Consider the following 26,548-nt stretch of genomic DNA (forward strand, 5'->3'; position numbering starts at 1 on the left):
TAAATGATCATCCTTTCATATCTAATGGACCACTCAACAACTGGATGTTTCCTTTGGGAAAAAAATTCCAGAGTTCCAGACAGTATATAGATACTGTATATGACTTTACTTAATGTTAAAAGTGTCATTTCTATACATGGAAATGTCATGTAAACTAATAAAATCTTAAAAGCTTTTTCTAATTAATATACATTTGACTAGCTCTGAAATATTTTATCAGGTAGAAATTGTGAATTCCTTATTCTGTAAATCACAAACAACCGAAAGAGCCATGTAAATTCATTCATTAAAAACAGTGGGTTCTCTGAAGAACATTCAGTTCCAAAAATGTTTGTAATCCAAAAAATAAAATCATTTAAATTGTAATTATAATGCCCAATGTTTAAAATAAACAAGATTAAAATAGCCAGGGGGCTTTTCGAATGTTATTGTGAACAATGGGTGGCCTTGGAGTCAAAAAGGCGGAGAAGCATTGATTTATCATGCTTACACCGTAGTGTGATGTCTACAGTGCTGGTCTCAGGTCGAGTACAGTGCCATTGTTTCAGTCACCATCTTTTTTTCCCTTGTTGCGGCAGGATGGCACAGCTGGCAGATAACCTTCTGAACTTGGATGTGTTTAACCACTCTCGCACACAGGCCCAGCATACTAACGCTATGAAAGTACACCTTTTTATGCACCTTCAATACACAGGCCTGCTGCAGTAACTACAGCTAAGGGAGCGAGACTGAAGGTAAGAAAGGAAAATTGAGCTACAGAGATGAGAATAAAAAGAAAAATGCCCTACTGATAACATCAGCATGTTGTGTTTTGGATGCAGGTGAGCATACTCACGTTGTCGATAACAAAACAGCGCAAAAAGTGGATGGAAACTTGGCTAGTGCCACTTTCTATTAGAATTACAACTTCAATTTCTACTATAAAGCAGCTGTCTAGTGTGCTCATGTTTTTTCTCATGTCTGACCTCGACCAACTGAACAGAAGAAGATTTCCACATCAAAAAAGGCAGAGCCTCAGAGCACACCTACCTATTACGTCATCGGCACGGACTAATAGTAGTTTGAAGTTGTTCACCAGCCAGAGCGAACTTTTCCTGGAAAGTTTACTCTGGAGTTCATATAAAGTTCCAAAGTTCGAACTCCAGAAACAATCTCCAAACGGATTTCGTTTTGGCCAGCTTTTGTTCAAAATGATGTCACAACAGTTTGTTCTTTGATTTAGTTTGAAGCATATTGGGGCCTCTACAGCCATTTCACTAAGTTTGTTACAAATCTCCACAAATAGTCTTAGAATTTGGCAAAAATGAGTTGTCTTACAAGACAGCATAATTAAATTGGATAAGTCTCAGCATCTGGCCTATTATGCTTCAAAATGATCTTTCCGTATAGGCAGTTTTCTAAGTTTTGGAACAAAGCACAAGCGCGAATTGAATACAGTCTCGATTTTGTGCGTCAGTATCCTGGATATATTACCTGGAGACCTGCTGGGTAATGCTCATGTACAGTTCCCAGGTTGTGTCCTCTTCAATCGCACCATGAGGCACCAGCAAACTCACACCTAGCAAAAGATAAGAGTAGCAAAACACACACACACACACACACACACACACACACACACACACACACACACACACACACACACACACACACACACACACACACACACAAAAACCAAACAATTTATAAGATCCAACAGCATGATGGAATGGGACTTGGATGCTAAACTAGAACAAAGTTCCTCTTTTGGAAACACCCTTAATTTCCCAGAAGCCCTTTCAGTTGGATGAATAGTTTGATGCAAGCCTGGAATCGTGAAACAGCAGAACATTTGTCTTGTGGGACTCGTGCATGACAACATGTCGTCTTAAAAATCAATTCAAAACCTCCCTTACGAGAGACTGTGTACAACACACACGAGCACACACCTTGTGAAGTGACAATGTGCCTGTAGAGTTGTTAGAGTCACTATTCGGCTGTAAAGGTCTTAAAAAGGCTGAGCGAGAACTCCGGCACACTTCAACAGATGCGCTAGCCTCTAACCTTTCTCGCACACTTTCTGCCAGCCTGTCAAGACTCTTTACAGCATGTGACAGGATCAGAGGTGGAAAAGAGCAAGGGAGTGTAAAGGAAGAGAGAGAGAGAGGGAGAGAGACAGAGAGAAAGAGAGAGGGAGAGAGAGAGAGAGAGATGGACCCTAGAGACTCCTAAATCAATGCCGCCCTGCTGGTCTCTCTGTCAGTCGCCCGCTCTCTCAGCCGCTGGGTGCTGTGAGCACAGCCTCTCTAACACACAGCACAGCCACTGGATATACTGTGTGTGAGAGAGAAAGACAAGAAAGGAAAGCTGGAGAGAGAATAAAGAAGAGACGGGTGCGTGTGCATACTAGTTCGTCTCTCCATAGACTTACAAAGACTTGGCCATGAACCAGCCACTTAGACAGGACATGTAAACAGCATTATGTGTTATTCATTTTTATTTTTATGAACTACCATTTAATAGTTTGGGATCAGTAAGAATATTTTTTTTTAAAGAAATGAATACTTTTTATTCTTCACATTAACTATCAACAATGATGCTAAAGAATATGGTTATAAGAATGTTTTTCTATTCATCAAATAAATCCTAAAAAATATCATGGTTTCCTCAAAAAACATTAATCAGCACAACCATTTTCAGCTGACGACTCAGGCCACAGGTTTTCATCAACATCAGTTCCCATCAAAACCCGTCTTCCTTGTTCCATTTCCAAAATTAGTCTTTCTGAGCTCTACCTATATTATATATACAGTATATCTATATATATATATATATATATGTGTGTGTGTGTTCACTAACAAGTCTAAAACAAGACAACTGCTTAGCCTTTCAGCTGAAATTGCAATCAGCAGTGTTTGAAAGGCACAAGGCTGAAATCTATTCTGTTCTGAATGTGTGGTTCACAGTTTTGACAGCAGTGTGTTAGCATTTGAACAAAGTGCTGTAAATCCACAGTGTTGTGCAGGTTGTGGTTAAAGTCATGGGATAAGTGTGTAGAGTTTTGAAAACTGTGTTCAAGCAATGAAAAATGAACTAGAGTTTGGTCCACAGGAACTGCTGCTGTGCAGACTGTAGTTAGAGTTTTGCACATGTGACTCCAGTTGTGCCCACTGTCGTTTAGCAATCGAATAAAACTGTAACTGGACCATTATCAATTTATGGAACATGATGGAAGCAAACTTTACTTTCACAGAATGCTCTGATTTACCCCAGAACTGTAAAAAATGGGAATAAACTAAAAAATATATATATATAAAATAAATAAACAAATAAAAATTATAATTTGAATTCCACCAATTCAAAATGCAAATTTCAAATTTACAGTTTTAAACGAACAATTCAAAAATTTCTAATATTCTAAATTCAGATTTCCTGTGAGTGGGCTGTGGACTGAAACTGGCCTCTTGCTTATTAAACTGCAGTTGTTTGTGTTTTTTTTTCTTCATGTAGTGTGTTTGAATCTCTCTTGCTTCTTCTTTAATCTTTCTACGACATGCATTAAACACAAGTGCAAAAACATTTACACACCTGCGTTGGGCACCACCAGTCGTCCTCCGCCGTGCCCGAACACCCCACTGGTCCTGAGCGGCCGCTTGCCAGTCGTCATACTAGAGACCAGCGTTGGCTGAACAGGGGTCAACTGATTCTTCCCCCTTCCTCCCAGCGTGCCCCCTCCACCTCCTATCTCCTGCACCACGCCACGAGGAAACGTTTGGGAAGGGGCTTTCGCATGATACTCCGCCCTCTCAGACACACCAAGAGATACCATGAAGGAGCTGTGAACTTTGACCTTGAGGTCAGGGAGGGGGTCAAAGAGTGCAGGTTCAGGGATGAGCTCCTTCTCCATGGAGTCAGGGAAACAGATGGGGCTGGTGTAGGTCCGTGACATGGTCAGGTCTGGCTGCATGGACGAGTTCATTAACAGAGGGTTTCCTGGAACACAAAGTATGGTAGACTACTAAATGACATGATGATCATTTGTTTTGACTGGATCTTTTAAGCTATTCAAATATACATTCAAATGCAATTCAAACATAGAATGACTTGAGTACACATCTTCTGATTAATATGTCAAAATTAATTTTGAGTCTCATTAAAAGGCTGGGGGAAAAAAAAAATCAGAGAAAAAACTGTCTCTAGCTATGTTTCCATCACCACGTTTTTATCCGAATTATGTGATATCGAATGAAAAATGCCTTATGGAAACAGCAAAATTCGGTTGAATTTCTTGAATATCGACTAAAATGAAATACGGTCGGTCTGATCGGATTTCATCTTGATCGATAAACGGTTTATGCGATAAACGCTGATGGAAACGTTATTTGCCGAATAAATAATGGATTGCGATTAAGTTTTAGGTCATTTTATGGGTACAACCCACCACAAAAGAAAAAGTTTTAGCTAATTTCCGCCCAGTTTGCACCCATTATATACTGTCTGGTTTGCACACATGGCCGGTGTGGCGGTGTCAACAACGTGGACAAACGAGGAGACGAGATAGGCTACTTTTTGAATTGAATTTAACAGAAAAATAAAACGGCTATTATAGCAAAAATCTAAGAAATGCCATAACAGTCAAATAATGTCGCTATCAGCTGTCACATAAGCACCTAGAGTCCTGCAATGGGTTGGGTTCCCGCATAAAAGTGGCTAAAACGGATGGATTGTGACATTCCTAAAATTCACAGGTGGGGATGTGGGCGGATAATGAACTCCTTGCGGGCGGGTAGCGGATGAAAAATATGTGCAATATTTGTTTGTCTAAATTGCCATTACACACTCGCAAATATTGTGTTTTGGGCATCCTTAAAAATATTCTTTGCCGTTACCCGACCGATCCTGTCAATTTAGGACCGACCCAATAATTTTTTTTCCCCCTTTTAGTCCAACCGAATGGCCGGTTGTAAACTTGCGTTAAGATCGACCGATTTTTTTTTTTTTTTACTCTTCAAACAACTAATACAAATGCAATAAAATAATATTAATTATATTTTAGTAGGCCTATTGTATATATAAATTGCCCATAGCCTATTATATGCCTACAAACGTAGGCTACGCTCTTTCTTTTAAATAAAAACCCGTCAATCTAGCAAAATAATATTCAATGATTGTAGGGCAGGCTAATAAACCCATGTGTTGTAGCCCTGTCATTAAAAAACGATTTAGTTTTTTTTTGTTTTGTTTTTTTTTAATGTTGATTATATGAAAAGTGAAAAAAGCATGAATAAGATAAGATGATCCCGAATATCGGGAGACAAATGGAGTGGGCAGACATGATTTTGACCACTTTATTAAGTTTGTTTTTGTAGAAAGACTTTCTTTAAAGTGAATTTCGTTTCGTATTAATTGTATCTTAATTTTAATCAATGTTTAATCAACCATTTTTCCTGGATTTAATAAATAAGAGCTAAATCTCAGGCAATATAATCAGGACACGGAGAGGCGCCCGCGCGTGAACTGGAGGTAGCCTGGGCTACTTGAATGGCCCAAAACAAAGCGCACTTTAGCGCTCATTAGCCCATTCATGAGGCTATGGTGATGTTGAGAGAGGTGCGAGATAAAAATAAAGCACTTTAAATTGAATGATTTTAGCTTGTGTGCGATTTATTGCGGGCACGGGTCAGATCTTCTGAACTTTGCGCGTACGGGCAGGGCGGTCTCAAAAAATGGACCCGTGCAGGACTCTGCACCATTACTGTCACGACCGCTCAGGGAATGAAGAGCACAGGATCCAAAAGTGCAGCACAAGTATTTATTAGGGGTGATCCAAGAATCAATATCCTAAAAGGCAGGCAATGGTCAAATCCAGCCAGGCAGTCAAGAAAAACAATAAACAGACTATAAACAGGAAAGACACGGGCAACAGACGCAGTGTGACGAATAACATTGATCCACAAAGAACACAAGACAAACAGGGCATTAAATACATGCATGATAAGGGGAAAACGAGAGACAGCTGGTGATACAATTACTAACACCTGGGTGTGATACACAGACAGGAATTGTGGGAGATGAAGTTCATGTGCATGACACCGTGGGGAAAAGGAGGACATCTAGTGGATACACGTGGAACACAACCAGACACTGTGACATTACCCCCCTTCAACGGAGTGGCTCCCAGACACTACAAGACAGGACAAGGAACAAAACAAAAGCTCAGGAGGGAGGTGGCCCGGTGGAGGACCAGGGGGAGGGATGGGGGGCCAGGTCCGTGCGGGGAAACAGACACCAGGGGCAACAGACTCCATGAGGACCAGGGAAACATGGACCGTAGAACGGGGAAACAAATAGTTCATCAGGCGGTCGAGGCAAGGGGAACAGTTCATCAGGCGGTCGAGGCAAGGGGAACAGTTCATCAGGCGGTCGGGGCAACGCGAAAAGTTCATCTGGCGGCCAGGGCGGAGACTTTCCCTCGGGCGGCCAGGGCGGAGACTTTCCCTCGGGCGGCCAGGGCGGAGACTTTCCCTCGGGCGGCCAGGGCGGAGACTTTCCCTCGGGCGGCCAGGGCGGAGACTTTCCCTCGGGCGGCCAGGGCGGAGACTTTCCCTCGGGCGGCCAGGGCGGAGACTTTCCCTCGGGCGGCCAGGGCGGAGACTTCCCCTCGGGCGGCCAGGGCGGAGACGACCCCTCGGGCGGCCAGGGCACAGAAACAGACACCGGCTCAGGAACTGGAACAGACACCACCGGAACAGGCACTGGAACTGGCACCACCAGAACAGGCACTGGAACTGGCACCACCGGAACAGGCACTGGAACTGGCACCACCGGAACAGGCACTGGAACTGGCACCACCGGAACAGGCACTGGAACTGGCACCACCGGAACAGGCACTGGAACTGGCACCACCGGAACAGGCACTGGAACTGGAACCACCGGAACAGGCACTGGAACTGGAACCACCGGAACAGGCACTGGAACTGGCACCACCGGAACAGGCACTGGAACTGGCACCACCGGCTCAGGCACTGGAACTGTCACCACTGGCTCAGGCACTGGAACTGGCACCACCGGCCCAGGAACAGACACCACCGGCCCAAGTGTGTGCGTAGCCCACACACACCACATGGCTGTGGCCATAATGGCCAGTGTCGCGGTCACTGAGGGCTCAGGAACAGACGCCACCGGCTCAGGCTCAGGAACAGACACCACCGGCTCAGGCTCAGGAACAGACACAGGCTCGACGGCGGCCATCTTGTCAGGGGACACAGGCTCGGCAGGTGTGACGTGAACAGGCTCGGCGGCGGCCTTCTTGTCCGAAGACACAGGCTCGGCAGGCATGACGTGAACAGGCTCGGCGGCGGCCATCTTGTCCGAAGACACAGGCTCGGCAGGCGTGACGTGAACAGGCTCGGCGGCGGCCATCTTGTCCGAAGACACAGGCTCGGCAGGCGTGACGTGAACAGGCTCGGCGGCGGCCATCTTGTCCGAAGACACAGGCTCGGCAGGCGTGACGTGAACAGGCTCGGCGGCGGCCATCTTGTCCGAAGACACAGGCTCGGCAGGCGTGGGTGGAGCCGGCAGGACGAGCAGCTCGGGGACGACCTCCGGGACAACGGCGGGCTGCTTGGGGACGGCCTCCGGGACATTGGGGAGGCCGGAGGTCTTCCTCCTCCTCCGCCATCTTCGATGATGAGGTGCAGGTTCAGGTCTGGACGGAATTAATGGCGTATGGAGCTCTGGGCTGGGCAGCGGCGATGCATTCTCTGGGCTGGGCAGCGGCGATGCATTCTCTGGGCTGGGCAGCGGCGATGCATTCTCTGGGCTGGGCAGCGGCGATGCATTCTCTGGGCTGGGCAGCGGCGATGCATTCTCTGGGCTGGGCAGCGGCGATGCATTCTCTGGGCTGGGCAGCGGCGATGCATTCTCTGGGCTGGGCAGCGGCGATGCATTCTCTGGGCTGGGCAGCGGCGATGCATTCTCTGGGCTGGGCAGCGGCGATGCATTCTCTGGGCTGGGCAGCGGCGATGCATTCTCTGGGCTGGGCAGCGGCGATGCATTCTCTGGGCTGGGCAGCGGCGATGCATTCTCTGGGCTGGGCAGCGGCGATGCATTCTCTGGGCTGGGCAGCGGCGATGCATTCTCTGGGCTGGGCAGCGGCGATGCATTCTCTGGGCTGGGCAGCGGCGATGCATTCTCTGGGCTGGGCAGCGGCGATGCATTCTCTGGGCTGGGCAGCGGCGATGCATTCTCTGGGCTGGGCAGCGGCGATGCATTCTCTGGGCTGGGCAGCGGCGATGCATTCTCTGGGCTGGGCAGCGGCGATGCATTCTCTGGGCTGGGCAGCGGCGATGCATTCTCTGGGCTGGGCAGCGGCGATGCATTCTCTGGGCTGGGCAGCGGCGATGCATTCTCTGGGCTGGGCAGCGGCGATGCTTTCTCTGGGCTGGGCAGCGGCGATGCTTTCTCTGGGCTGGGCAGCGGCGATGCTTTCTCTGGGCTGGGCAGCGGCGATGCTTTCTCTGGGCTGGGCAGCGGCGATGCTTTCTCTGGGCTGGGCAGCGACGAAGCTTTCTCTGAGCTGGGCAGCGATGAAGCTTTCTCTGAGCTGGGCAGCGGCGATGCGGGTGAAGCTGGTGTATCCCATTGACTTCGGATTTCGAGGTATAAAACAAATCTCCAAAAGTCTAAGTCCTCTAACCCGTTCATCTCCCACCTGGGCAACGGCTCATCCAGGCACCGGTTCAAAAGGTCCTTTAGGGTGGCATCATTATATCCCAAGCCTCTAGACAGTGTCCAAAATACTTGGGACAAACCATTTACCGATTGGCCCTGTTGGTGTAGAGCCATGATGTTCTGAACTCGTCCCCTTCTCTCCTTCTCTGTGGTGGGGGGACGAATACGAATCCCCGTGCTGCTGGATCCTTCCATTGGTGGATCAATCTGTCACGACCGCTCAGGGAATGAAGAGCACAGGATCCAAAAGTGCAGCACAAGTATTTATTAGGGGTGATCCAAGAATCAATATCCTAAAAGGCAGGCAATGGTCAAATCCAGCCAGGCAGTCAAGAAAAACAATAAACAGACTATAAACAGGAAAGACACGGGCAACAGACGCAGTGTGACGAATAACATTGATCCACAAAGAACACAAGACAAACAGGGCATTAAATACATGCATGATAAGGGGAAAACGAGAGACAGCTGGTGATACAATTACTAACACCTGGGTGTGATACACAGACAGGAATTGTGGGAGATGAAGTTCATGTGCATGACACCGTGGGGAAAAGGAGGACATCTAGTGGATACACGTGGAACACAACCAGACACTGTGACAATTACAACTTGTGCAATAGGCCTATTGATTTTGTCTTGCAAAACTTTGTTCGCAAATGTTTGCTTGAATGTTGTGCGATTCAGTGCGAAAATGAATGGAAACACCTTAAAATGTCTCAAATCAATTCGATATACCAATTTGATCGCAAAACAGCATGTGACGTCATTACGCACAGGTTTTTATTCGCTTTAAAGTCGTTTTATGGAAACACACTTTCAGCAGCTTAATTCGCATGAATTTTTTAACCGAACTTCAGATAATTCGATTGACAAGTTGATGGAAACATAGCTATAGTCTTTTTATTTTATTATGTATATATAATATATATATATATATATATATATATATATATATATATATATATATATATATATATATATATATATATATATAAATATAAAATGTGAAGCTGTTTTGTTGAAAAATATGATTAATATTAATAAAGAAAACCATGATTCAAAAATATTATATTTATAAAAATAATAACTAATTAGTTAACTAATAATTAGTCTCAGCCTCAGACGTCACGCCCACGGAACGTTGGCTAAACGTCTGATGCATATGGTACACTTAACTGGAAACACTTCAGGAATGTCGAAGTCGTCATCTGATTGGTTGAATTTTATCGGATTTCCGGGGGGTGCGAGTGTCGCGTTTATTTTCGGTCAGCCGGGAAACAAAGCGCAGACGTGTGATTGCGGAAGAAAAACTGTTGTGTTTACATGAGTGACAATGAGCATTTATCAAGATCAGCTAAACGTAGTATACGTGCACGAACAGATCAATGACTTACTGCTTGTTTTCTTCTCCTTCTTTGATTTTCTATGCTGACTGACTTGTTGCACGCCGGTCTGTTGTTGTGGGGACATTTCCACGCCCCGAAACGTGACGCTGAACGAAACGAACTGTAATTGGTTGTTTGACATGTCGGTCAAACGGCCTTATGGGCGGGCCTTGGCCAAAGAAAGCTGCTATGAATTCCAGACCTTCAGCCGTCAGTCTGAAGGTCTGGCTACGCGAGACTAACTAATAATTAACTCACCCCAAACTTATAATTCATGCTTCAAAACCTGGTTATTGTGTCAGTAAATTGGCCAATGCCACCAAAATAACAAGTGTTTTTGTAATTTGTGTGAGTCACTCTGGTCAAAATATTTTTTCACCAGGAAAATCATTTTTGTTGATAATGAGACCTTTCTATACTATTGTAGTGTCTGGACGAAATCACAATGACTTTTTCAGTTTGAAGCCTCAGAAAGCTTTTAACCTTTTGGGCTTTTTTCATGTAAATCATAGGCCTAGCGCCGATGAGTCAAATTGATCAAATTGCCCCATTGTCACTTTAGTGGGCTGGCAGAGGCTAAACAGAAACACCTCCAAACTCCTTCGTCAGCTTCAAAAAGATCTTAATCAACTCAACTTCCCTCCCACGGCAGGCACGAAAGGCCACGTGGCATGGACGGACATTTGAGAGACGCATCAATATACATACACAAACATTCTTTCCTTTTAACTAAAAATATAAGTCATTCCAGAATGTATATGATATATTCCTGTGTGTATGTATGTTCCTCACCTTATAGTTATGACTTTTTAGTTGTGTTAGTTGAACTCTAAGTGCTTATATTCAACTGTAAGAATCTCTACTTTTGAATCCTTCAACCATATCTTTCTTGGCACCAAATTAAACCTCTCGGTTTGCCTTAGCTAATGTAGTAGGTTACGATAAAATTTCTTTTACCATTTTTGCCATCCTTTGGAGTAAAAATGACCAATTCTATATATGAAGAGTTCAGATCATTTTTATCAAGCTCGTATATTTAAGTTCAATAATTTCACTTAAATGGCAATGCAAATGACCTATTAATTGTCATTTAAGTGAAATTACTTAACTTAAATATACAAACTTTATGAAAATGATCATTCTAGAAGAAAATTTCAGATGGCACTTAGAGGCTTTTGCATCTGAACTCTTCATATTTTCTTAATATATTTTCCTATAGATATTTGGTTTTGAATTGGTGTGTGCCAAATTTGGTGTAATTATCAGAGATTGTAAGTTTTTGTATGGTTGCTATGTGATTGTTTTTTAACCTTAAGAAAAGTTTTTTTTTTTTTTTTTTTTGGATATTTGCTCATTGCGACTCATTTTGCCAGCACGGGTCACTCAATTTAATACTTGTTTAATGGCATCTTTTTGCCATACTAATACTAATGATACTAATACTGCTATACTGATGTCTCAATGAATTCGATTTTTATATAAATACAGAAATTTAATAAAGTTATCAAACAGTTTGCAGTGCATACATTTTTAATTAAATATAGATTAATCCTTAAAGCTACAAAAGTTATTTAGTCAAGAGCAGTGAGTAAAAACAAAAAAACTTTGTTCTTTGATTAACATTGATGACGGACAGAATTTGTGACTGCTGTCACGTTAAACCCTGCTGTTGTTGAACGTAAAGTTCATTTAAGACTTTATTTAACTCATTTAAGACTGCTTTTATGAGGAATCTCGACAAAACTGGCATTTTGGCATAATTGTGTGCATTATTGTTCATTCAAGTGCCAAAGAGAACTCGATACTGGCACGCGTCTTCCAGTGCGTCGTGTGCGAGTCACATAGACAGGATATTCACAGGCTGCGCGTTCTCTTTTGTATTGTCGCGCTTGAATGGTTTAAAAGCATTTGCATGAATAAGAGCGTGATCATATAATATAACGCTAGCCAAAGGGTGATGGAAAAAGCGGAAGTTGCGTTTATTGAGTTAAGTATTTTTAACATGTTAAACTATAAAAAATTAAATTGCATGCATTAACGCGTTAACGTTGACAGCACTAAACACACACACACTCTATATTTAGCAAGAGACACAGTATAAGGGGACAGATGCTTTTAGTGCTTTCCAGATGGTGGGCGGCATCCACCAACAGGGTCTCACTGGATCATGGTAACCAGCCAAACCTTGATGTGTAGCCCTTATAAAACTCTTAGCGTAAAATTATGATTGAACTGAATGTCTCCAGTTTTCAAACTGAACTATCAAGACAAACGCAACAACAATCTTTCGATTATTAGAACCAGCTGTTACATCAGTGTGAAGTGATCCCACTTGTTTCATTATGAGCTCTGCTGAGAGCGTTGACAGATCGCGAATACGCATCACACTCACACAGATACCTCTCAATCTGTTTTATTCATCGAAAAGCAATGGCTGAACGAGAGCACTTCCCTAAGAGAGGTGGCGAAAAGAGGTGTGAGAGGGACTCATTTTCTCTTTCACAGATTGGACTGAGGCCCGGGAGGATAGACTGCAGCTTGCACTTGAAACCTCTCCTTCGGCAGATCTATTCAAAATCTAAATGTGTGTGAGTTGTCACGCAAGGCTAAAGGTTCTGAGCTCCATGACAACAGTTGTCTCGCTTGATACGAGTGTCTATCAAAGTCGTTCACTGCTGTACGTGTATTGTCAGCGCTGCCAAATATCTGTCGCCTAGGCAACATGGTTATTGCAATGATATTACAACAGTTTTGTGGAGTCGTAAATGCATAAGCGAATGAGTCAAGATTTTCATAGTGATAAGATCTCTGGGCAAATATTTCAGATGTATTTAAAGTAACTGCATCAACTAGCCCATTTTAATCCAGTAAATCCGACTATCCATTCATCCATCCATCCATCATTATTGCTTTTCAGAAAATCAGTCATGGCTACTGTTATGTCACCTTATTAATATTCATGAGCCAGACTGATATGGTTTATAATGTATCTTCCCCCACTTTTTGGATCATTCCTAAGCGCCCTGCATCCATCTATCCTTTTTTTTACATTAATCCATCCATCATTTTGTTGATATTTTTTTAAGCATTTGAAGGGTATACTGTGGCGTCTATCACCTCCCTGTGTTTAGCTCCTCAATGAGCACTTTGAAACTTCCTGTCGAGACATCTGGTGATATGCGTGTGTGTTTGTGCGTCTGTAGTGATGGTGGTGTTTAGTGGGCCGAGGAGAGTGATAGCACTGCGAACAGGCCCTATTACTGAACAGACAAGCAAGAGAGAACTAGTGCTCTGCTCTCTGCACCCCTCCATCAACATCAATCTCTTTTTCTGGGGGCGTCAGATGGGCCAAAGAAGCGGAGAAGAGCGACATGGAAAGTAAATCAACTAACACCCTCTAGCTCTGGTTCAGAGCAGAGCAAGGAGACAAGAAACAGAGTAAAGTGAGAGAATGTTCCACAAGAAGTTTGTATCTTTTTTGCAAGGCATCAATCTTTTTTCTCACTCAGGTAAATGGAAAACAAAGGGTACAAAATATGGTCTGAAACTCAAAACTTTCTTTTTTAGTAAATGGTCAGTGAAAGGAGGTGCTTAAAGGGATAGCTCACCCAAAAAAAGAAAATTTTGTCATAATTTATAGGGAACGAAAGAATTTTTGGGAGAACTATCATATAAAAAATGTATTATCAACCACAAGAGGTTTAAATAACTAAATAATATATGTGCTTCTTTATGGTCTATGCATTTTTGTATTTTTTTTAATAAATGCGCTATTTTTGTAATCCTGATTCCAAAATTTGTGTCAGGTCTAATACTTCAAACTGCAATTTATGTCATTTCAGAATTTTCCAGCAATAAACAGTACTATAAACAAAAGTCAATATACAAAAAATATACAATGAAAACAATATATTTTAAAAAAGAACACAATAAGAAAATAATTATTAGAAAAAACAATTATTAGACAATGATTTTCTGATCATATTTTTATTTCCAGGCACATTTTACCAATTCCAAACCACAATAATCGTAATAACTACAATTAATTTTGTATTTAATCATTTATAAGTGATATGTAATTGTTCATGAAGGCTGGAAATGAAAAACACCTTTTTTTCAAGTGTGCATAATTATTAGACAGTTTTCTTTTACAGATAAAATAAGCAAAAAAGAGATTTAACTCAGACTGAAAAGTCAAAAATTAGTAAATGCCCATGAGAAGGATGCAATACTAATGCAATACTAGAAATTGCAGTTAAGGCATGACCATTGGAAAGTGAAATACTCATTGGGTCAGCAGGGCCAGACAAAAACAGATGGAGAAGAGTGGCGGAGCCAGAGGGGTGTAAGGGGTACAAAATTGTATTCGCTATTGGCAGTTGCTGATGTTTTTTTTTTTTTTTCGTTCGCCGGCAGCGCGCGCAGTTTTCAAACGGGCGAGCAGAGGACGAGAGAATATTGCAAGATACCGAAGAATAAGAAAACATCATATTTGAAGTAAGTTTTTAAGGTTTAACATCAGGGTTGTTTGCTCTGAATAAATTTTATGAGACGTTGTGTGAGTTAATAAGGCTGCAATAGGCTACCAGTTAATCAGATTAGAGAGATCGGTTCACATTTTAGCATAATCCATACGCTTACACCTGTGTTAATAATACACGCATACCATTTCGTGTACGTTACAGTATACAAATGTTTAGCTAATGTGGGGAACTAGGCTATGGCTGTTCAGATATTCATACAACAAAATATTGTTGGGTGCCATGAAATTGTTGAAAATGACCAAAAACGCTGGCGGTGACTGACATTTTTTTTTTTTTTTTTTTTTTAGACTTAAGATAAAAGTGTTGGTAATTGGATGTCATATTTTTGTACAGGATCAATTAAACATGAAAAGAAAGAGAGAGATATTGAGTTATTTTTAAAGAAGCACAAACAGGCAGATCAGGTGCAAACAGACCCCAGTCCTTGCATCACCACTGGACCCCAGAGCAGCTCCCTACCTGAGGCTAGTCTGAGTCAGTGTGGTCACAGACACAGGCAATCACATACCGAATTCAGGAATTTAAGTTGAGATGATTTTGTCAAATTAAAAGGATTGTTCACCCAAAAATTAACACAAAAAGAAGATATGTTAAATCATGTTGGTAACCAAATAGTATTGGGTTCCCGTTGACTTCCATTGTATTTTTTTCTTTCTATACCACGGATGTTGATGGAAACCAAAACTGTGTGGTTACCAACATGCTTTAAAATATCTTCTTTTGTGTTCCGCAGAATAAGGTCATACAGGTTTGGACCTTTAAAATGTTGGTTCATGTGTGTGCTTGTTGGTTCAAGGCTGTGGCATTTATATTGTGATTATATACTAATGGTTCTTGTGTTATAAATAGATGTATCAAGAGAGGACACAGATACCTCTGATTACTGTGTGTGTGTGTGTGTGTGTGTGTGTGTGTGTGTGTGTGTGTGTGTGTGTGTGTGTGTGTGTGTGTGTGTGTGTGTGTGTGTGTGTGTGTGTGCGTGTGAACCCCTGAACCGGCCACCCCGTGTATAACTCTAGTTCCGCCACTGGAAAAGAATCCCCTGGCCTTGCTGACCCAATGATCATGCCTTAACTGCAATTTCTAGTATTGCATTAGAATTGCATCCTTCTCATGGGGACAATATTGTTTGACTTTTCTGTTAAATCTCTTTTTTAGCTTATTTTATCTGTAAAAGAAAACGTGCCTAATAATTATGCACACCTGAATATAAGGCGTTTTTCATTTCCAGCCTTCATGAACAATTAAATATCACTTATAAATGATTAAATGCTAAATTAATAGTAGTTATTACGATTAATGGTGGTTTGGAATTGGTAAAATGTGCCTGGAAAAAAAATCAACGTGCCTAATAATTATGCATGCACTGTATATATATAGCCCATATTTCAGAGATAAAGAGAAAAATGGTAACTTCATAAAACTGTAAAAAGGTAGAATTACACAATGTATTATGGGACTGCAATAAATGTATAATAAGAATGTATTATTACACTGTAATAAAGGTATAATAACACAATGTATTATTACACTGTACTAAAGGTATTATAAGACAATGTATCATTACACTGTAATAAAGGTATAATAACACAGTGTATTATTACATTGTAATAAATGTATAATAACACAGTGTATTTTTACACTGTAATAAAGGTGTAAGACAATGTATCATTACACTGTAATAAAGGTATAATACCACAATGTGGTATATATACCACAATAATATACCACAATATTATACCACTGTAATAAAGGTATAATAGCACAGTGTATTATAACACTGTAATAAAGGTATAATTACACAATGTATTATTACACTGTAATAAAGGTATAATACCACAATGTGTTATTACACTGTAATAAAGGTATAATTTCACAATGTATTATGGCACTGTAAAAAGGTAATTATAAAACTGGGGTAATTATAAAAATTTCTAAAATAAACGTAATTCAAAACTTCTTTAACATTTGAATAGAGTTTGTAGGTTAAACAGTTCAAGCTGAATTAACTGTAGGAAAATTGTGGAGAAAATAAAAGAAGAAAGTAATGACAGTTTTTTTCATAAATCTACCTTGCAAACACTGTAATTAGTCATAAATTAAGTTGGATCAATTTGTCGTTGTTGTTTTCGCTCACCTTGCCTGGCACTTTTGAAGCTGAAGGACTGAAATCCTCCAGTCAGCGCGGACGAGTCGATGACATCAACGCCGTACTCGCTCTGATTCCGCCTGTACAGCATTACAGCGATGACCAGCACGACGACGGTAACTACGCCCGCAGCCAGACCAGAGTACAGCGCAACATCGTTAGTGCTCTCCATATCAGCTAGAAGAAGAGAAAATTATTATGAAGAGAAATACAAAATGACAAAACAATGACTGATTCTTTAAAAAGGATTATATAAAGGTATCTGTTTATTTGCTCAGATTTCAAATAGCTCAGGGATCTCATTTTGATGTACACAGATGTGACAAAGCCACAAAACACAGCAAAGAAATGACATAACCATAAAACACTTTCATCACAGAAGTCTCCCTTTCTCTCTCAGTCTTTCTAACGCTCCCACTTTCCCAGACACCTCCAGCACTAATGAAAGTTCTCTAGCGATTGGCGATTACAATCAACCCTCAACCACACACCTGACTCTCAACATGAATACACACGCAGAGAATCTGTCAAAGCAAAAACTGCAAACCTTCCACAGGGATTTCGTGACAACGCGGCTCATTATATTATCTCATCTGTTGTGATTAGGCCCTATCTGCTGACTCCTTTGTGCTAACAATTCAACCAGGACTCTATGAACAACAGACAGAACAAAGAAAAGCTAGCATGTCGTTCCTGAGCATTCAAAAGCCTCCAGACGGAGTAGGGAACATCAGAAAAAGCCTGCGGCTATGAAAACACTAGCCAGAAACATGTGGAGCTGCACTAACAGCAAACAGAGCAGGTTAATTGGGAGCTCTGGAAAACTTTGGCAGGCTAATGAATCTCTTTTGCACTTGTGTTTGTGTATTTGCTCACTTTTGCTGCCTTTTCTTTTCCAATCTCCTTTACTCTGTAACCCCCTCGTTCTCTTTCTCGGGAGTTTTCTTTCCTTCACTGAAACAGGAAGTGTGGGCGGGGCATACTAGCCAAATCAGCATATTAGAATGATTTCTGAAGGATCATGTGATGCTAAAAACTGGAGTAATGGCTGCTGAAAATTCAGCTTTGCCATCACAGGAATAAATGACATCTCACGAATCACGATATATTCAAATAGTAAGCAGTTACTGTCAATTGCAATAATAGCAGACTTTCAAAAACATTAAAAAACTTTGAAATGGTATAGGTTAAGTAACAGGTTAAGTTGACTGAGTTTGTTTTGCTATGTTATAATCGTGATGGCACTGACATTCCTCAAGCGAAAACCTGTCAAAGACGTTTAATCTTCCTGTTGCGTCATTGTCGAGTTAATGTGGTACCGTTTCAGTCATTGAGTCAGCACCCTGAAAGCTGTCTTTAAAATGTCATAGACTTAACTGATTTTCCAGGTTGTTTCAAATGGCGTACTGGATGATTCATTGGAAACCTAATTGTCGCGGCATCAACCCAATGTTGAACAATGTCAGTGTGGAAATGAGCTTATGTAAAGGTTGCAATAAAGTTGTTTGTCGAGATTGACTCAGAATGATGATATCAGAAAAAGGGGTTAATTATACAGGCACGATGAACAGAATGACAATATTAAGATGGATGATTGTGATGCAATGTGGCGTTATTACATCATGCTTCATATGCCTGTGAGGATATTCGAAAGTAATGCGATGCATGTAAATGAATTTAAGAGACTAAAGTTTTAAAAAATCAAAGCGAAAAAGAAAAGAAACATAGATGAAAGGTGAAGCGGCAGCGGACTCACCTTGCGGGACCTTCACATCATGGAGCAGCTTCCTGTCTGCAGAAACAGACACGTATAACATGCTATGAGACGCACAAATGCTGCAATTTTCAGATGCTCATGCACACACAGGCATGTCTGTAAGTTGCACGAATCCGTTGGGGATAGAAAAAAAGCCTATTTGGTGTGACGTTGCGTGAGCTGATCAAAGTTGCTCCATTGCAGAAAGCGAGAAGAAACCTCTGAAATCCTCCTAGCTCTTACAAAAGACGAATTTCGAGAATTATGTAGGAGGTAAATAACAGACGACACTGACTCAAACTGTCTAAAAACAGATTGACATACATGTATGGTGATCAATGACAGGCATGTAATCTGGAATCACTGTCAAATCTTTTACACAAAATGACCACTATCACACAAAAAAGAAGGTTACGGGTGCATTAGTGTGCGTGGTTGTGTGTGTCTGTATTAGGCGTAGGAAATTGGTCTCTGATAGGGATGTCTATCACCGTTGGGCTTTAGACTCATCTGCAGAGGATGGCGAGGTGTACACCCTCCTCCCTCGGGGGATGGAGGCAGGAAAGATTGATTAAAGAACTGTCAGGATGATGAGCGAGGAGGATTAAAACAGAAGATTTCTGCCTCTCCCAAGGAATTACAAAACGGCCTGTCAAGTGCTGCTCGTCTGAGGGTTTGACTGACTGGTTTCATTCAGGCGCTGACAGCCTTCCACAGAGCACTTGTCTCCACTGATCTAAACAAAAGTGAGATGATTTTTTTTTTTATTGCTCTATGCCTGTGTTGCACTGAGGAAGTTGGATGAGCTGTATAACAGAAAATCAGGAGCATATTGAGCCTCTTTAAACATGTTACCGCCACACACAGCGTCATGTGATATACAAAGCATTACACCATCCATGTCTTTTTGTTAATACTTCATGTCAAAATAATAATAAAAAAAGTATTTTTTTCCTGTTTACCTGTTTTAATAATGTCAGTCTAGTTTGGTCAGGTGGTGATGATGATGATGATGATGATGATGATGGTAGTTAAAAAGATGACAGTAGTGAAGATGATGACAATGATGGTGACAATGAAGATGACCGGCAATGATGATGATCAAGGTTGGACAAGAATTTGAACCACACCACACAGGAAGTTGACCATAATTAAAGGAAGTGTTATCTATCTATCTATCTATCTATCTATCTATCTATCTATCTATCTATCTATCTATCTATCTATCTATCTATCTATCTATCTATCTGTCTGTCTGTCTGTCTGTCTGTCTGTCTGTCTGTCTGTCTGTCTGTCTGTCTGTCTGTCTGTCTGTCTGTCTATCCATCCATCCATCCATCCATCCATCCATCCATCCATCCATCCATCCATCCATCCATCCATCCATCCATCCATCCATCCATGGGTTATTATTGTTAACTTAAACTAAAATAAAGCTGAAAATAATAATAATAATTATACACAATTAGAATTAATAATATGCACATTAGAAATGTTGCCTTGGCAATAAGTTGAAAATAATAACTGGGAATAAAAAAAACAAAAAAAACAAAAAAAACTTAATTAGCAATAAAAACAGAATAAAATGACAAAAGAACATAACGAAATGATTAAAAAAAGGAAACTACAAATATAAAAAAGCCCACTCAAAATACTAAAAACTAAAATAACACTCTACATATATATATATATATATATATATATATATATATATATATTTGGAAGTTTAATTCTACTCTCCTAATTACATTTAGGATTTAAGAAGCATTTTCATTTCAGTTCTGAATGGCGCACAAATTGGTGATGATAGAAGAGATGAAAATGATGGAGATGATAGTCATGATGACGATGATGATGATGATAGCAACAATGATGGTCCCGATTACCCACCTTGAATGCAGAGGTCTCCAGTGCAGTTGTCCGTGTCTAGGGCAGCTCCATCACACAGCCTGCCACCATGTTTTGGCTCCGGGTCTGTACACTCTCTAGTGCGTTGCCTCTCACATTCAGAACTACACACAGACCACAAAGTCCACTCGGCCCAGCCACCGTCCACTGTCACACACGAACAAAGATACACATTTTCATAAGAGCACAAAAAAGTTTTAATATGCAGAGTTTGCATGGAATTCATACTTCCTTATGTATCTGATACAAACTTTTGTCTCAGAATGGTCACTCATTGTGCTTCCTTTTTCTGCAGGTGGTGTTCCTATACTTCCAGGATTCAAGGTTTGCCTCTGACAAAAGCAAAAGACAATTTACTTTTGTCTTGTTCCATCAGGCTTTCCCCTTTACCCTAACGACTCCGCGGGCTGCTGGTGTTTCCTCTTCGGCTAATCTAAATGCAAATGCTGTGTTTGTGTGTCTGTTGAGTGGGGTACTGGGATTGAGCAGGGCTGGAGAGCGAGATTAAGTTTTTCTGTGGCAGAGCGACTGGTGCCTTCCTCAGATAACTTTTCCCCCAACATGACTAGTGTTTCCCATGTGATTGGTGCTTCCAATGAAACCATAAATTTAGTCAGCGCAAGAGCTCTTGAGGACCCGGCGACTGATAACTCTCTTCTTCTGCAGCTCTCTTTCACTCCATCAGGTTTCTCTTTTCTTCCCCTCTGTCTTTCTCCTTTAATTTGTCTTTCTTGATTCCCTAAACTTCAACTTTCGGAATTTCGGAATCCAGGTTTTCTCTTAGCGGCATATCTCTGTCACATACACACGCTCTCTTTCAATTGTCTGTCTTTATGAATTTCTTTCATCCCCATTTATCTGTCTCGCTCCATCTCTCTCGTTCGCTACGAGAAGCACGGAATTTCGCTTTAGACAGTAAACAGGCACCACATTAACAGAACGTAGACACATTTCAAATGTAAAACTCGAGAGGCTTCTGTCACTCAGGTCAATTCGAACGCAGCACATACTGTCAAGTTCCTACTTTATATGCAGACTCCCAGACAGATGGATTAGCTATCAATTTGTTCAGAAAGCATGTTTAATTAACAAGCCATAGCAGTGAGATATATTCACGTCGCCTGACTGAACAGCATTGAACTTGATTGAACTGAATCTTCTGGCAAAATGCACTTCTGGGTTTACAAGAACAAAGAGCTGGGGGGAAAAGAGTGCATTTAATGCAGGCAGATTTACAGAAGAGCTATAAATGTTGTCAACGTTAATGCGTTAATGCATGCAATACATTTTTTCCAGTTTAATGCGTTTAAAGGGGGGGTGAATTACTGTTTCATGCATACTGAGTTTTTTACACTGTTAAAGAGTTGGATTCCCATGCTAAACATGGTCAAAGTTTCAAAAGTTAAGTTGTACGTTTGAAGGAGTATTTTTGTTCCAAAAATTGTCCTTCCGGTTTGTCACAAGTTTCGGAAAGTTTTTTTCGAGTATGGCTCTGTCTTACGTAAGAGAGGGCGGAATTTCCTTATATGGGTCCTAAGGGCACTTCTCCGGTAAGATCGCGGGCGCGTGCGCACTCGTAAAACAGAGCAAGAGAGTGAAAGCAGTTCACCATTAAAGCGCCCTGCCCGGCTTTTGGGAAGTCAATGTCACCAAAGAAGTGTGTTTTTGGTTGCCAGGGCAAGACAACCCTGCACAGATTCCCAAAGAACCCGGCGTTAAGGCACCCGTGGATGGAGTTTGTTTTCCTGAGCATAAACGGAGTTGTGTAACTGTTAAGACTGTTGTTCCCTGCATTTCGACGATGATTGTTTTATAAACAAAGCCCAGATCGTCTAATGCTTAAGGATCGAGCAGTCACAATGATAAAGCTTCGCGGTCGTGCGTTGGAACGGTGAGTAAAACTGTTGAACAAATGTCTCTGTGTGTTGTCTCGGCGCGTTAGCACAGCTTTAGGTTCGCCCACACGGCCCGCCCCCAGCCGCTCGTTTTTTTCCGGAAAGACTCGGTACAGTCAATCTTTCAATTAAAAATATAATAAAACAAAAGACTTTTTGGAGATATGAAGGATGCAATATTACTCTATAGGTACTCAAGATTAACAGGAGATTGAGTGAAAATGAGCATTTCACCCCCCCTTTAAAATTTAATTTAATACCATTGTAGGGCTGAGCAACTATGGGCAGAACTCTTTACTGCCCTAGTACTTCAAAAAACATTTTAAAGGTGTTCATGTGAATTAAACATGGCAAAATGGCCTTCATCATCAAAGTATGCTAAAGCCTATCTAGTGCAAGGAATTTCATCAGTATGCTGATTGAGGACTGATGGGACACTACAGGCACAGGATGGTTCTGTCGGGAGAGACATTTGCACCTCAATGACACATCTGTACCATTTGCTTCACAGGACTTATGCTTTCAACTACGTACTGTTTATTTACTAGTGTGTTCTAATATGCAACTATGTCATGTTTGGTCTCATCTGACAGCCTATAAACTGAAATGAATGGTGGTAAACTTAATAAAATTATTTGTTACAACCAAGTTTTCTATACAGTATGTTGTTCCATTCTACTGTCTGTATATTTAAACATGTATAAATAACTTTGCCTGCTTTAAAGGCTTTGAGAATCTTACTTTTTACTCACTGATTATGTTGAAAGCTAAAGTGATTATAACTTTCGTTATCTAAACGTTCAGGTTAAATCCTATGTTTTCCTATCAGTTCTAAGAAAAATCTTTACCTTTAAAGAATAAGAGGTTAAAGAATAACAACGACTTTAATGGAGTTAGATTAATTATATCGGAGTCAGATAAATATTTGAATTATGCACATCATCCTTCAACTGCCTTTTGTTCTGATTATTGGTTCAAAATAGCAGCGTAAGCTTCCAGCCTTACATCATTTAGTTATTAATTAATCATTATTTAATATCAATATTTAGTCATTTTTTCTGTCATCCTTTGGCTAGCATTTTACTTTATGATCAGGCTCTTATTCACACAAATGCTTTTAAACCATTAAGCGCAATAAGATGCCCTGTCTCTGTCTATATGTGACACGCACGACGCACAGAAAGAATCGAGTTCTCTTTCGCGCTTGAACGAGCAGTAACAAACACAATTATGCCAAAATGTTCGTTTTGCAGAGTATCCTCATAAGAGCAGTCTTAAAAGAGTGAAAAAAAAGTCTTAAATGAACATAAAGAGTTGTAAGAAAATGTGACGCTTGTGAGATCTGCGTCATGTGCGGCAGCGGCAGATCTTAATGTGACAGCAGTCTGTCATTAATGTTAATTTAAAGAACAAAAGGTAACAGAAAATGACTCACTGCACCTGACTAAAGAACTTGTGTAGCTGATTGAAACTCCATTGATAACTTATGGGTTTATGTGAGGATGGTTTTAAGTTAACTTAAATTAAAAGTTGTTATATTTTTGAAGCCAAATAAATGTAAAAAAAAACAGGGGGGCAGGGTTTCATATTATTTTGAAGTTTCCCCGGGCACCACCATTGGCTAGCGGACCCCCACCTGCTGTTAGCATCCCATTGACTCCCATTCATTTTGGCGTCACTTTGACAGTGAATAACTTTACATCTGAGGCGTTTAAAGACTCCATTTGTCCATTATTTATTTCTATAGAAACATGAAAATGTATAAAAGGCTTCATTACCTTGTAGCTTCCGTTATGGCCCCGTAGAAGCAATTTTTGTAAAAATAGGCTAACAATTACGTCATAACCACGCGACTCTCTGTCGCACAGAATTACCGTATGGACAGGAGGAGAAGCTCGCGGGCAATCGGGGGACGTGGAGGCAAAGTGACAAAATAATTAATCAGAATACATAGCAAAAGTTGCTCCTGCTCCAAGCTCATGGACACCTCCTACTCACACTCTCCGTATCTGCAAGTTTCGGAAGGGAATGATTCAGATTTCTCTTGGCACAGCTACTAGAAGACAGACGGGTTGCTCACGTCACATCTACGTCATCAAGCTCAGTTTGAGTCTGCGCAGTACGCTCGACCCCCAGGAAGTAAGAGCTTCTAATTGACTTCACTTGTCTCCGTTGAATCCAATGGGGTCGCTGTGTCCAGTTTATATACTGTCTATGAAAAAAAACTGATAGCTTTCAATTACACTGTAAATTTGAATGGCTATAATTAACGTTTAAAAATAATAAATTTCATTGAGACATCAGTAGCAGTGTTAGTCTCAGTGATACTGGCCTTCATTCATAAAAAGATGCCATTAAACAAGAATTTTAAAAATATTGTCTTTATGTTTTCTAAAAGTAATGCCTCATTTATCAGTGAGTGAGTTCAGTAACAATTCAGCAAGTGAGTGAATCGGCAGAAGGATTCAAATTAGTAACAAAAGAACCGCTCATAAGGCTAATAAGATTTGTTCAATCTTATGTAGAAATTGAGGACGACGCAATGGAAAGATTTGTTTTTGAGATACCATGGTCTTCCTCTCTCATCATATTCTCATTGGTGTTCTGTGTATCTAACCTGGGCAGGGAGAGTTGCAGGTGCTCTTTTGAACAGACATTCCCTCACAGAAAGCCCCTCCATTAAGCGGAGCGGGGTTAGTGCAGGTCCGTGTTCGCTTCTGAACTCCTCTTCCACAGCGGACGTTACACTCGGACCAGTCCGTCCAGGATGACCAGCCTCCATTCACTGACAAAGAGAGAAATAAGATTAATTAGCATTATCCGTATTGTTTACTGCATTATTTGAAAGGAGTTTCAAACCCACACCACCACAGTGTGCATGAGCATCCCTGTTGGAAGGCAGTTTGCATTATTTATCCGCACTGCATAGTTCATTTGGAGAGTTTCACTTTCCATACAACTTGCAAATAAATGGAACCAAAATGAAGGATTACTGCATGAGGTAGTTTGGCATGTAGATGCAAAGGGACTTTAACATTTCTAAATGAAGTAAAAACATTTCATGATAAATCTCTCTTACCATTCACATGCCAATGATTACCTATTGTGTGTGAATGGGCTCTTTCAATATGTCTATCAAATGTTTGCGTACAAATATAATCTCAAAATTAAATCGATGCTTTCCAGATGCACACAATTTTGCAGACTGCTCTGCAAGCTATGTATACATGCATGCTACATGGCTAAAACGACACACTGCTCTAAGTAACTCCATCTAATCAACTCAGAAGTGACTTGATCATTTAATTGGTACATGGAAGAGATTGAAACTGGATTATACAGATAGATGCCATTCTGTAATGGCCAAGACTCCATAAACTTGTCTTGGACACGCACTGACAGCCACGCTGAGGACTTAATGAGGAATACAAATGACTAAGATAGATTCTCATGAATTAATGAAGGGGACATAAGAAGGACAGATGTATTTAAAAATAACCAATGGTGCTGGTTTCAGTTGAACATAAAAAGGGTTTTATTTTGAACTACAGCTAAAACACACTACATTCTGTTTATTGATTTCACAAATTTTGCACTACTGAGGGTACAACACCCTCCAAAAATGAGAGGTACGCCGAATATAACACTTGAGGTGATTTCCCTTCTCTCAGGCGTCATCTCATTTACACTGCACAACGGACATGATCAAAACCAACAAACAATGCATTCCCTTAAATAAAATCACACAAGTAAATTCTCTTGAGTCTGCTAAGCCTTAGGGACTGCTGGGAGTCATGTTAAATTGCAGATGCTACGCTAGCTGCTAAACGTTAATTGCGGATCAGTCAACTAGCGCTCAATCAGTGCTGCCTGTTTCTGACAGCTCATGTCAAAGCTTTTCAATGTGTTTAATCAAGCCTCTAAAAACTGCCAGCTTCAGCCCTCATCTGTGACTGACTCCCAGAAGGCACACAGAGGGAGATAGAGAGAGCGCAATATTACCTTACCATCAAAATATTGAGGATAAAACACTAGGAGACCATGTCAATTAGGCTAATGGAGCCTCAACCATGGCAATGCTGGCCACACAGGGAGCGTTAGAATCATTAACTCATATGTGTTGACAAAAATAGATAATTTAACCCATACCGGGCGTCTAAGTGATGGCCTCACGCAGACACAGATCTGGAGAAATGATG

At 41.0% G+C, this 26,548-nt stretch overlaps 1 protein-coding gene across 1 annotated transcript in view; it reads right to left on the reverse strand.

Moving 5' to 3' along the window:
- The window catches only part of unc5da (unc-5 netrin receptor Da), a gene marked incomplete at its 5' end in the record, with an annotated part of 250,470 nt that overhangs the window by 24,678 nt on the left and 199,244 nt on the right, over window positions 1-26,548 (reverse strand). The window contains 6 exons of the mRNA XM_081390218.1: window positions 1,474-1,558; window positions 3,565-3,969; window positions 16,779-16,967; window positions 18,547-18,582; window positions 20,437-20,601; window positions 24,967-25,134. Coding sequence (XP_081246344.1) covers window positions 1,474-1,558; window positions 3,565-3,969; window positions 16,779-16,967; window positions 18,547-18,582; window positions 20,437-20,601; window positions 24,967-25,134 — 1,048 coding nt within the window. The remainder of the gene's footprint in view (window positions 1-1,473; window positions 1,559-3,564; window positions 3,970-16,778; window positions 16,968-18,546; window positions 18,583-20,436; window positions 20,602-24,966; window positions 25,135-26,548) is intronic.

Source organism: Scardinius erythrophthalmus (assembly GCF_964197995.2).
Source record: "Scardinius erythrophthalmus genome assembly, chromosome: 17".
Classification (NCBI taxonomy): domain Eukaryota; kingdom Metazoa; phylum Chordata; class Actinopteri; order Cypriniformes; family Leuciscidae; genus Scardinius; species Scardinius erythrophthalmus.